Source organism: Papio anubis, chromosome 1, assembly GCF_008728515.1.
Source record: "Papio anubis isolate 15944 chromosome 1, Panubis1.0, whole genome shotgun sequence".
Classification (NCBI taxonomy): domain Eukaryota; kingdom Metazoa; phylum Chordata; class Mammalia; order Primates; family Cercopithecidae; genus Papio; species Papio anubis.
In genome coordinates this window covers 55705815-55718614 of record NC_044976.1, presented here as the reverse complement: position 1 = coordinate 55718614, position 12800 = coordinate 55705815, and the positions used below count along the sequence as shown (strand labels likewise).

The 12800-nt window shown below is 37.3% G+C and overlaps 1 protein-coding gene across 11 annotated transcripts in view; it reads left to right on the top strand.

Moving 5' to 3' along the window:
• DAB1 (DAB adaptor protein 1) overlaps nucleotides 1-12800 on the top strand; it is a 1241370-nt gene that overhangs the window by 937504 nt on the left and 291066 nt on the right. For all 11 annotated transcript variants that reach the window (XM_017956763.3, XM_017956575.3, XM_021923232.2 and 8 more), the window contains one exon: nucleotides 8075-8277. In XM_017956763.3, coding sequence (XP_017812252.1) covers nucleotides 8211-8277 — 67 coding nt within the window. In that variant the 5' untranslated portion in view covers nucleotides 8075-8210. The remainder of the gene's footprint in view (nucleotides 1-8074; nucleotides 8278-12800) is intronic.

The window sequence follows — 12800 nt, the reverse complement described above, 5'->3', positions numbered from 1 at the left end:
CAGTGGCGACTTCATGAAAACTGATAGATAGTTTTCTTTCTCCACTTCTGGTCCAAAGGGGAAAAAAGGTTCTATAGGTTTTGTGAAATTGTAACTGATCTCTTCTCTCTTTGCTTTGGCTTCTAGGAATCTCATAGTCAAACATATAGCCTGTCTTCTACAGCCGTATCAATGTTTTTGATGTCTTATTCTTGTTTCTGCCTTCATCTTCATTTCTAATTTTTTGTGTCCCTTTGCTCCTAATTTTTTTTTTTTTTGAGACGGAGTCTTGCTCTGTCGCCCAGGCTGGAGTGCAGTGGTCGGATCTCAGCTCACTGCAAGCTCCGCCTCCCGGGTTCACGCCATTCTCCTGCCTCAGCCTCCCGAGTAGCTGGGACTACAGGCGCCCGCCACCTCGCCCGGCTAGTTTTTTTGTATTTTTTTAGTAGAGACGGGGTTTCACCGTGTTAGCCAGGATGGTCTCAATCTCCTGACCTCGTGATCCGCCCGTCTCGGCCTCCCAAAGTGCTGGGATTACAGGCTTGAGCCACCGTGCCCAGCCTGTTCCTACTTTCTTATTTGGTTTATCCTATTATAGAAAATGGATTTTATAAGGCTTTCTATAAATTGCCTAAAATTTTATTTTTTTTAATAATGTGGGGTAAATATAACTAACAATGCCACATCATGAAGATGAGCTGTTAGACTAAGATAGTCTCCCATATTTGTGATTTGTTTTTTCCTCTTTCTTGTTACAGTTATGGCAAGAGAGCTTTGACTGGATCCATACCAAGGTTGTAAATCTATCAGTTTTGTGGGCTTCAAAGTTTTAAAGCTAGGAATATGTCCTATCAATGTATTATTTTTCTTGAAAGGTTTGGTAAAGAAGATGATGATTGTACATCTGTTGCAATGATGGTGATCCTTTATTAGCAGAAAGATACAGCATCTCTCAATATATCTGCCAAAAGTTTCTATAACAGTTGTACCTTTCACACCCACAGCAGCTTTATAGAACTGCTGCCATTGGGTTCCTGCAAAGCCTTACGTTTAACTGTTGTCTTGACCCTGCAAAAATCAAATATGCAGCGTGGGGGAATTTTAGGCCTTTTCCAAATTGCCATGGTCAGATCAGATAGCCTTTGACATAAAAAAAAAAAAAAGATTGACAGGTTAATGACATAGTCCCAGGGATGGAGCGGGAGATACATAATCTACAAAAGGGCTACTTAGGCTGAGTAATTAAAGGAACCTGCAGTGGTTCAGGGGGCAGGAGGATGTAAAGTCTGAGTGGACATGGAATACAGTCTAGAGGGGGAGTTTAGAGCTCAGGAAGAAAGGACCCTGTTCCATGCAGCTTTGGTCCGTAGACTTCTGCCAAGTTTGGCAGTCTGGGGAGTTACAGGGGTGGAGGTGGAGTCAGAACTGGCAGCCGTAAACGAATTTTAAACTCAGCTAGCCTTGGGCATTAGAAAGCATGCCATCTAGGAAGCTGGAATGGGTTTGAACTTAGGAGAAAAGTGAGGCCAGAATTGACTTAATTACATACTTCTTTGTGTTAGAGTTTGAGCTAGGCTTGTTTTTCCTTTTTCTTAATTTGGAAATAATCTCACAATTACAGGAAAAAGTATAGGCATAAGAATATGCAAAAAACACCTTATGCCCTTTACTTAGTATCACCCATTGCTGATATTTTATCTTACTTGATTTATCATTTGTGTGTTTTCTCACTGTGCATGTATGTATAAATATATTCACACATATATGCATACACATACATGTATACATGTATATGAAATTTTTTCTGAATCATCTGAATATAAGGTGTACATATCTTGGCCCTTTACTCCTGAATATTTAGTGTGTTTCCTAAAAACAGCTATATTATTTTATATAATCACAGGAAAGTTTTCAAGTTAAATAGATTTACCATTAATGCAATATGTTTACCTAACTTACTATTCATATTCAAGTTTATCAATTGGCTCAATAATTTTGGGGGAGCTAACAGTTCTTTTCTCTCCAGTATAATATCCTGTATAGATACGATATTTAGTTGTTATTTCTGCTTAATTTCTTTTAATCTAAAATATTTCCACAGCTTCTCTTTGTCTTTTATTACATTTTCAATGAATACAGCTCTCCCCTTCCCATTTTTTAAATGCCTAATCTGATTAGATTCCTGGGCAGAAGACTACACAGTACTGCATAGTGATGTTGTGTTCTGCTCAGGGTATCACATGCTGTCCATCTGCCCCTGTTTGTTGAAGTTAATTTTGTTAACAAGGTTTTGTCCAATTTCTCCACTATGTAATTACAAAGTTTCCCTTGGAACTGATACACAGTAAGTGGGAAGACAGTTTAAGACCTGCACATATTCTGCTTCTTATCAAACATTTTTCCCTGGACTTAGCATCTGTTGATGATTCTTGCCTGACCAGTCTTTACTCTGATGGCTCTGATGGCGGCAATATGTTGATTTTATAACTCCAGCAGTCGGTATTTACCAGTCAGCACCTGTTCTGCTATAAGCAAGACAGCCTTCCATTCTTACCCCATTTGTATGTCTGTCTGTCATCAGTATAGATTTGTGGATTTCTATTTTTTCAATGGTTTATTATTTATTACCATCCTTAATTATAGCAGTGTTTAAATAATTCCTAATTAGGCTGGCAAGAACTCTTCATGATGGCTTCTGTGTCCTTTATAAAATTCTCTCATCATTTTTTGTTTGTTTTGAGCACTTAATTTCTGGAATAACAAGATATTTCAGGCTCATTTTGTACCTGCCATGCGCCAGCTCTGAAATAATTCATTTCCCCCAAGAAGCCTTGGTTTCTTTTGCTGGAAAATGATAACAGAATCCAAAATCTAAGTATTAGTTATCTCATTGTTGCTAGAGTATCTTTGCTCCTAGGCCCTCTTAATGGACAGAGATAGGAAATAGTTGCGTATCAACACATACATACATTCATACCTATACATTTATATACAGATGCATGCATACTTTATAAATCCCAAGTTTACTTTGAAACCTACAATTTTCAATCTATCACTTTAGCATTCTTTCCTGCTTTCCTTTCTATGTTTTAACATCCCTTGTCCCATAGGAGAAGCTTGGCTCCCAACAATATCTGTGCATTTATTCCTTTGCTCCATTCTATAGAACATCGAAAATAGTTTCTTCTGCTTTGCTCATAACACTACAGAAAACAAGCCTACTAAAAAGACTTCAGAATTTGTTTGCTGCTGCTCTTGCTTCAACTCTACCCAAGATTGGGTGTGTGCCATCCAATTCTGTGTTTATGTTATTTGATAGTTTTTTCTCCTCCACCTCTTTAGCAAGTGTGCTTACGATGTCCGTTTAACATACAATTGAATTGATTTGCTTCCGTCTACTTTTAGTTTTACGCTCACCCTTACCTTCCCTATTAATTTATTTTTTTTCAGATATGTAGAACATTAATATGCTTCCAAATGTGGGAATTATGCAAAAAGCTGTATCCTGAGAAGTATCACCCTCTGCCATATCCCTTTTACCCTGACACCCAGTCACATCACCACTAAGTGATGAAAAACAACTTGCATGTTATCTGGTTTGTTTATCCTGTGTATCTTTTTGTAAAGATAAAGGTAGCATGCTATAGACTGAGCTAGGCTTTTTAATGCCCAAATCTCATTTATCTTCTAAATCTCACATGCTTGGTGGTGGTGTTCCCATTTTACTGATGAGGAAACTGAGGCTTCTTGTCTGTACTGTTATAAACCTTTGGGCCTTGTTGATAAATGTCCCGTTTTCTATGCTTTATACCTTGGATGAAGCTAAGTAAGACATCAAATCACAAAACATGCCAATAGTGACATAGAGTTTTAATGCATGCAGTTACTGCCACACAAACTCAAAGTCTTGGTTTTGGGAAAACTACATTTTCATCTGTTTTTTAGCACTACGTTATTTTTTAAACTGGAATTTCCAGTGGCCTTAGTGTTATCACACAAGGCTCATATCAGGTTGGGAGGGGTTTTGTTTTGTTTTTCTAATTTGAGTGAAATTCACATGACATAAAATTAACCATTTTAAAGTCGTATTTATTGTAGTCACGATGTTGTGCAACTTTGCCTCCGTCTGGTTCCAGAATATTTTCATCACTCCCAAAGAAGACCCCATACCCATTAAGCAGTTCCTCAGCCTTATGCCCCTCCCGTAGCCCCTGGCAACCACTGATCTGCATTCTGTCTCCAAGGATTTGTCTATTTTGAATATTGCATATAAGTGAAGTCATACAATATGCAACATATTTTGTCTAACTTACTTGGCTTGCTGTTTTCAGGGTTCATCCACATTGCACTGTGTATCAGTGCTATATTTCCTTTATACATTGAGCAATAGTCCATGGTACAAATATTTTGTTTTTCCATTCACCCACTGATGGAAATCTGGGAGGGCTTTGAGGGAAGTTGGAGAGATGAGCGTCTTGTAACTTGCCCTGTGCTGTACTATTTACTAGCTATGTGACTTTGGACAAGCTCCTAAGCTGGCTTGTGCCTCAGTTTCCTCATTTGTTTAATGTAGATAATTATATTGGACTCTTCAAATAGTTGAATGAATTGCATCAAATAATGCCAGAAAAACTTATAGCATAGTACTTGGTAAATAGTGGACCCTCAATAAGTAATAGCTGTTTTATTGTAGGATTATATGAGAAAAGGGGGAAAGAAAGAACACAAATGTGTATTATAGTATGTGTTTAGTGTGTGTTTGTTCTGTTGTAGCTGCTGAAACCTTCATGCTTTGTTTAAAAAAAAAAGGCATATCTGTTTTCTCTGCTTTGTGGTTTGGTGTTTTTGGCCCCCACCCCATCGCTAAACATGAAATTTTACATTTTAGAAGCAGTTCACTAGACAGAATGTCTGTAGTGGAATGTTACATAATTCACATTTAGATTTGAAGAGCTCATTATAAAAAACCTGACACACTTCAGGAATATTAAATTACTGCAGATTGTGTGGAGCAAAGAAATATTATTGAAGCATTTCAAAATTCCAGGCAAGCCTGAATTTAACTGATAGGGTTTCACAGCTTTTACTGGGGAAAATGATTTGAGTTGTCACATGGTTTCTGGCCCTGGAGGACTTTAATCTCCTTAATTACAAAGAAGCGAATTTCCTAAATAATTTGGAGTTACTTCACAGCATTTGCTCAACCTCTGCCTTTTGGAAAATTAAAGGGGATGCCAGGGTCCACACTGTGGTACGTTCTCACAGTACTGTAGCTTATTTAAGTTTTTATTCAGAATGATGGTGGTTTCCTTTCATTATTGATGTAGGGATGTACTTCAGAAATTCACAAGTAATGCTTGTAACACTTGAACATAATCATATTTTGTTGAACAAGCATCTTTGAAGATAGAAATAGGGAGAGATGCTATATTGTGATTTAGAAGGTTGAAGAAGAGAAAATGGCCCAAATCCAATCCAGTTTTATACACTGATTTTAAAAAATTCTTGAAAATGTGTAAGATCCACATATTTCAACTACTTTCTGAATTTATAGATTAGGCATCTACTGTGTCCAAGACCAACTGATACCATTTCCTACAATTCATCCTCAAACAGCAAAAATAACTTGAATCAGTTTCTTCCTTTGTAAAGGGGAGATAATACAGACTTTCGGTCACATACCAGCCACGTGGCCTTGAGCAAGTGGCACAGGAATTTATGTGCCTAATATTTATTAAATGCTTACCAGGAGGCATGCCAGACACTCTTCCAATAGCATTATATGTGTGATCATACTTGATTGCCACAACAGCTCCCCCAGTGGGCACTATTATCCCCAGTGTACAGATGAAGAAACTGAGGCAAAGACCAGGTTGAGTAACTTCTTCAAATCATGTGGCTTGTAAGTGGCTGAAACTGAAGTTGTCCAAAAATCAAATCATAAAATAAGTTGGGAGAGAGTCTCTTTTGCTACAGAGATCAAAACATCTTTCTGCCTGTGATGTCTCTTCGAACTGAACCTTGAGGAGTCAATAGAATGTCAAGGCAGACTTGAGACAAGAGATTCCATAGAAAGATAGCAGCACAAGGAAAAACTGGGAAGATGGGGAAGTACATCACTTCCCTGCTAGATTTGTGCCTCCTTTTACTTTGGTTGTTGATTTCACTCCTCCTTGCTTTTATACATGCTGATCTTTCTGCCTGAAACAACCATTCATTCATTCATTCATTCTACATATAATTATTGAGAAGCTGTTGGTCCTTTCCCTTATTGTCCTTTTGACAGAAACATTGCTCTTCAACATCTCACAGAGTAGGGCTTATCCTCTGAAGCTTTATTGACCCTTCCAAGCAAAGATGAATACTTGCATCTTTCTGCCCTGTATGCCTGGTATTTATATGCCTGTTTTAGTTTTGGTCACATATGTGTGTTGCTGTCCCTTACATGACTGATACCCCTGTTAGATTGAGCTTCTTTGAGAATAGGAACCAACCTTTGACTATGTACTCTTGGCCAGCATGGTTACTTGGTAAATATCTGTTAACATGAATGAGCTAGCATTTGTACCTGGCCCATAGTAGATTCTTAGTAAATACTTGCTGCAGTGAAATGGTAAATATTATTAATAAATTTGATTATGTTTATACATGACCAAATTTTGTGACTATGTCATCTTCCATTGAACGTTGTCTTAGAGATAAGGGGCTGGAAAGGGTGTGGGGGCTGGTGGCAAGGTATAGATGGATGGTATAAAAGTGGCAGGATAAATTCTCATTTTCTGTGTACGGTTTCATGGACCCTGTTTTACAAAGATAACTTTCTGTTTTTCTTAGTTGTAGCCTTAGATTCACTAGATCAAGTACTTTCATTTGGGCCATTTCCTTTTTAAGAAATAGTTAGCTTATATATAAATAAAACAAAACAGATATCTTTGGATTAAGGTGGGAATTTCCTCATATTCAAGCTTTACTATAATTTTACATGGCTTTTATATTAGACTTTCTGGTTAAGATTAACTAGATTGTCATGATTAACAGGTTTGGGTCATTATTCTTTTTGAACTGAAACTGGCATTCGAGGTCAGTCGTTTTCTATTAAACCGTTCTAGATCTGTGGGATGAACTAAGAATTGGCTGCACAATTCGAAGATCCATTTCTAATAGCTTTTTCTTAATACTTTTCAAAAGTGGAAATTGGTGAAATGTTTACTTTTTAATAGAACTCTCATATAACTATCAGATAGTCACAGGAAAAGACTATTATCAAAGAGAATACTGTATATTCGTTTAATTTGAATGAGACCAAGTGAGATACTATATGTGAAGCAGTAGCTAAGGGCATAGTATATAGTAACTATTACCTGTAAGTGAAGTGGTTGTATTATCTTTATTATCATTATTATCTTCCTAGCACAGTGTTTGAGTTTAATAGCACCTGGTATTGTTCAATGCATATTTATTAGAGAATGAATGAATGAAATCTGTGTCTGCCTGTTTCTTTTCTTTTTCTCTGCACATTAAATGCTTGTCTGCTCTTATAGCTGGAGGAAAAGTTGACATAAAATTGGCTTGCTGGAAAGTTTCTCGGCCCCATTTGTCACCTTACCCTTGGAGTCCAGTTGTATGTCAACTCTATGCCCCCTCTGATGCCTGCCAGTGAGGGACAGACCACAGGTCACTTCCATATGATCTGCTTTTGCTGCCAAGGCGCTGATCAAGCTTGGCTGATAGACCGGTGCTCTCTTGTTGGAAATATCTCCATGGGGCTGGCCATACCTTTGCTGTATGTTCTGGTTGGGATCTGATGCTTGAAAATAAGAAACACAGAAAACAGAGTTGGGTTTTGTCCCTCTTATAAATCTAGACTTTTAAAGATCTATTTTGAGTTACCTAGTTTGAGAAGCAGTTTGCCGCTATAAGCCTCTCATTCCCTTTGCTGTATAAACCCTATCAATGCCTTCATGAAACCATGAGAGCAGTTTTTGCATGAAGACCAAGATTTTGTTTGTATATGTTTGCCAATTCACTTTTTTAAAATGTCTGTTTAACTTCGTAACAGTGATGATTCTGAATGTTCTCTTGCCTTGATTTGCAGCACTCAAGAAGAGTGAATGAAATGTGCAGCTCAGAGTGTCATTTCTGAAGGGAGGAGTCTTTCTCTTGGAGAAGAGTCCTCAATGAGCCTGGCCAAGGCCCGGGATCTGTGTGAAGTGGACTAAGGATTAAGTAGGATGTCAACTGAGACAGAACTTCAAGTAGCTGTGAAAACCAGCGCCAAGAAAGACTCCAGAAAGAAAGGTAGGGCTGAATTTGACCTTCTTTTTTTAATGGCTACTCTTCTGCACAGGAATGAGTTTTTAAATCTCTGGAGTGATAGGAAGAAATATCTTTATGATTGCAAATATTTTTAAATAGTCATTTTGTGTGTTTTGTATTCATAATATAATAATGTAATGGTCCATCATTATTCTCCAGATAAAATCCAAAACTTTTCTGCACAGGAATGAGTTTTTAAATCTCTGGAATGATATAATCTCTGGAATGATATAAATAAGTATCTTTATGGTCACATGTATTTTTAAATAGTTATTTTGTGTGTTTCGTATTCATAATATAATAATGTAATGGCTCTTCATTTGTATTCATAATATAATAATGTATATAATATAATAATGTAATGGCTCTTCATTACTCTCCAAACAAAATCCAAACCTTTTCTCATAATATGCAAAGTTTTTCTGCATATGCCTTCTATCCATCCCTCCAGCAACATCTCTGCCTAACCTCCCCACTTCCCCATCCCTGTTTACCCTCCAGACATCCTGTAGTTCATCTTTACCTGTACCAGTGGTTGTCAAACTCTGGCTGAACCAGAATCACTGGGAGGGCTTGTTTAAAGCCTTCATTTCTGAGTCTCATCCCAAAGTGTCAGATTCGGTGTCTAGGGTAGGACGCAAGACTTTCCTTTTAAAACAGCTTCCTAGGTGATGCCAGTCCTGCTGGTCCAGAGACCCTACTTTAAGAACCACTGGACTCTTAATCCAGCCTGAAATCCTTTTTTGTTGCCCTTCGTTGTTGTTGTTGTTGTTGTTTTCTCTGAACTGACTCCTGCTTATTCACTAGGTTTGAGTTTAGGGGAGCCTCCTGGGGGAGCCTTTTCTTACTCCCAAAATTGATATAAATGTTTTTATTTGTTTTGTTTCATTAGTACTTGGTTAGTGTTTCACTTTATTAAAAATGTCCTGCATAAACTCCTTTGGAGCTAGATGTTTTGTTCACATTTTAAGTCTCAGCACTTAGGAAGTGCTTGGCAGAGAGGAGCCAGAGATATCTGGCAATGAAGATTTGCAGGCATAGTGTGATAATAAAGTAATTCTATCACTTTTCATGTTTTCTGGAGAATTTAGCCCCATGGCTTTAGGACCATGTTTTTCAGTAAGCTTCACCCCCTGCCAATTAAATATGAGCAACTTCTTTCTCTGTGTGTGTGTGTTTTCTCCCTGTAGTTTCTGCTCTCTCTCCCTTGTTTTCTCAGCTGCATGGGAGGGGATTAACAGACCTCTCTTTCAGGTCTTGAAATCTGTCAATGTGGGCTTGCAAACCGGGATGCCCTTGACTTCTTTGTATAGACGGTGATTTGTTTGAGACATCACTGTGCCTGCCCAGTTATGTTTTGTGATGGCATTTGTCTGGCACTCTATATGAAGTAGGGGACATAACTGTAATACATATGCAGCTCTTGGACAGCCAGAAGCCCAGGAAGGACTATAAATTTTGCTTTTGATGTTTATTTGAAACACAAATATTTTGGAGGCAGTCTATTTCGTTCCCGAAAAATTAATGTAAACCTGTTTTCTATGCATCATGGTCTAAGAATAATAGAAAGAAAGTAAGTGGGTGAAAGAACATGTCTTGGGAGACTGCTATGTGGGGGAAAAAAAAAAAAAAGAGGTCGCAGAGCCCAGTATGTACTAGAATTTAAATGCTTTTTCAGTGGAAACTGACAAGTTATATTTTTGCCTCAGATTTAACCTTTCCACCAAACCTGCACTCTTGAATGCTTAATGCATTAAAAATGTTATCTTAGTGCATATTTTTTCATTCTTAATTTTAACATGCAAAACCAGAAGCATTCTGCAGAGAGGATTCAGGTTTTCAGGACATTGGCTCAGTTGGGGATTTGGGATAACAGCGTGAAGGTGACCCTTTTAGAACCTCCTCAACTTCATGTCCTAAAAAAACTCTGAAATCAACATAATACGTATGTGAGGAGTGTCCTCCAAGGAGTGGCTAATACCATGGAATTTGGGTAGGCAGAGCTGGATTCAATTTCTGGCTTTACCACTTTCTCACTGTGTGACCTTTGAAAGTATTTAACCTGAGCCTCATTTTCCTCTCCTATAAAATGGGTGTATAATATTACTGACTTCAAAGGCTCACTATGAAGATTAATGAAAATCAGGCAAATAAAATACTTAATATATTACTTGCCATATATTAAATGCTCAACAAAGGTTAGCTGTGATCTTCTTCCTCTTTTTCCTCCCTTTTCCTTTTCTCCTTCTCTTCTCCTCCCTTCCTTGTCATCTTTCTCAATTTCCCTCCTCTCCCCTCTTTTCTCTTTTTCTCTTCCTTTGTCATTCATCTTGTCTTAATTAGCTTGAGTTGCCATAAGAAAATACCATAGACTTGGCAGCTAAAACCACAGAAACATGTTTCTCACAGATCTGGAGGCTAGAAAGTCTAAGATCAAAGTGCCAGCCAGTTTGGTTCCTGGTGAGGGCTCTCTTCCTGGCTTGTAGATGGTCATCTTCTCACCATGTCCTCACATCTGTAATCTCAGCTACTTGGGAGGCTGAGGCAGGAGAATCGCTTGAACCTGGGAGGCAGAGGTTACGGTGAGCCAAGATGGCTTCATTGCCCTCCAGCCTGGGTGACCGAGTAAGACTCAGTCTCAAAAAAAAAAAAAAAATAGAGAGAGAGAGAGAAAATGTGCTGGTAAGCATTAATTCATTTCTTGTTCTTCAGTTTTGATGATGTAATAGTATTTCATTAAACAAATGTTGCTAACTTGGACAAAATTAATACAACTTTAAAAGGAATAAACAGTTTATATACTGATATTGAATCTTGAATATAACCATGTCATTATGCTCTTTTATTACTACTACTTTCGCCAACTATGCTTGGATTTTCTATGGAGACAGCGTATAATCCGCAAATAAATTTCTCATCTATCCTTAAGTACTTATTCTTTTTCTCTCTAATTGGCTGGATCTGTCATTATAATATTTAGTGATAGTAAATGTCCTTATCTTGTTCCTGATTGCTTCTAGATTACATTTAAGTGATGCTTAAGTTTTTACTAAAGATAGTTTTCTGGCCAGGCATGGTGGCTCACGCCTATAGTCTCAGCACTTTGGGAGGCTAAGGTGGGTAGATCGCTTGAGCTTATGAGTTTGAGACCAGCCTGGGCAACATGATGAAACCCTGTCTCTACAAAAAAAAAAAAAAAAAATGCAAAGAATGGCCAAGCATGGTGGTACATGCCTGTAGTCCCAGCTACCTAGGAGGCTAAATTGGGAGGATGGCTTGAGCCTGTGAAGGGCAGCTTGCAGTGGGACACAATCGCACCACTGTTCTCCAGCCTGGGCAATAGAGCCAGACGATGTCTCAAAACAAAACAAAACAAAATAAAACATATTTATTAGTTCCCCTTTATGTATTATTTTCTAGGAAGTATTTTTAAATTCTAAATTTGCATGCTGAATTTTATCATATGCTTTTTCTGTATTTATTTCAATGATTATACATATTTTTCCTCTTATAATTTATACTGTTGTGGATTTAACTGATAGATTTTTAAATCTTCATTTCTGGGGTAAATCTTACTTGGTCGTAATGCTTTTATTTTCTACACCCTGGTGGATTTGATTTGTTAGGTTAAGGAATGTTTTTTTGTATCTGTATTTACCAGCAAGATTTGTTAGGTTAAGGAATGGTTTTTGTATCTATATTTATCAGCAAGATTGGTGTGTAACTTCTTTTCTGGGACAACCCTTGTGTCTGGTATTAGTTAATATTATATTCTCATATAATTATTTTTATCAGTTAATATTATGTCCTCATATAATGATTTTTGGTTGGGATGAAACCCTGAATAATATTTAGGACTATTTCTGGAAAATATTATCTTTTATTTTTTATATTTATTTAACTTTTTAAAAGCTGTATGTGCTTATTGCTGAAATTAGAAAGGACAAACAAAAATAATTACTATTAACAACTGAAGTTACATCCTTAAACTGGCCTTCCAGGATAATATGTGGTTGACATCATACTCTTCATACAATTTCATGTCCTATTTTGTTATTTGATATAAGTGTATTTCCCATATTATTACCTGATATTACAAAATAGAAGTGTTTTTCCCCCCTCTTATTAAGATTTAGATGACTCCAGGGGCAGATATTTTAATTCCTGAAAAAAGAATACCTGACAATTTGGGTCATCTATTGTGGGAAAGAGTGGCATAAAGAAAGTTAAGAGGCCCTTTAGAGTTCTTCACAAGCCTATCACCCTAGTTCTTTAACTCAAGCTGTTGAAACCAAGCCAGACGGTTTCAAATACAAGTCACACAGGGGCATATTTCATCACAAAATGAGTTTCTAGGCAGGCTATTTATGAAATGTAACTAGAGTATTCACAATTCAAATAAGGGATGCAAGTAGTGAAAAATAAAGTTTTTTTTTCCATTTTATTTGTATTGGGTTGTGTCACTGCACATACAGCTTGTCAAATGGTGCCCATTCCAGAAGTGG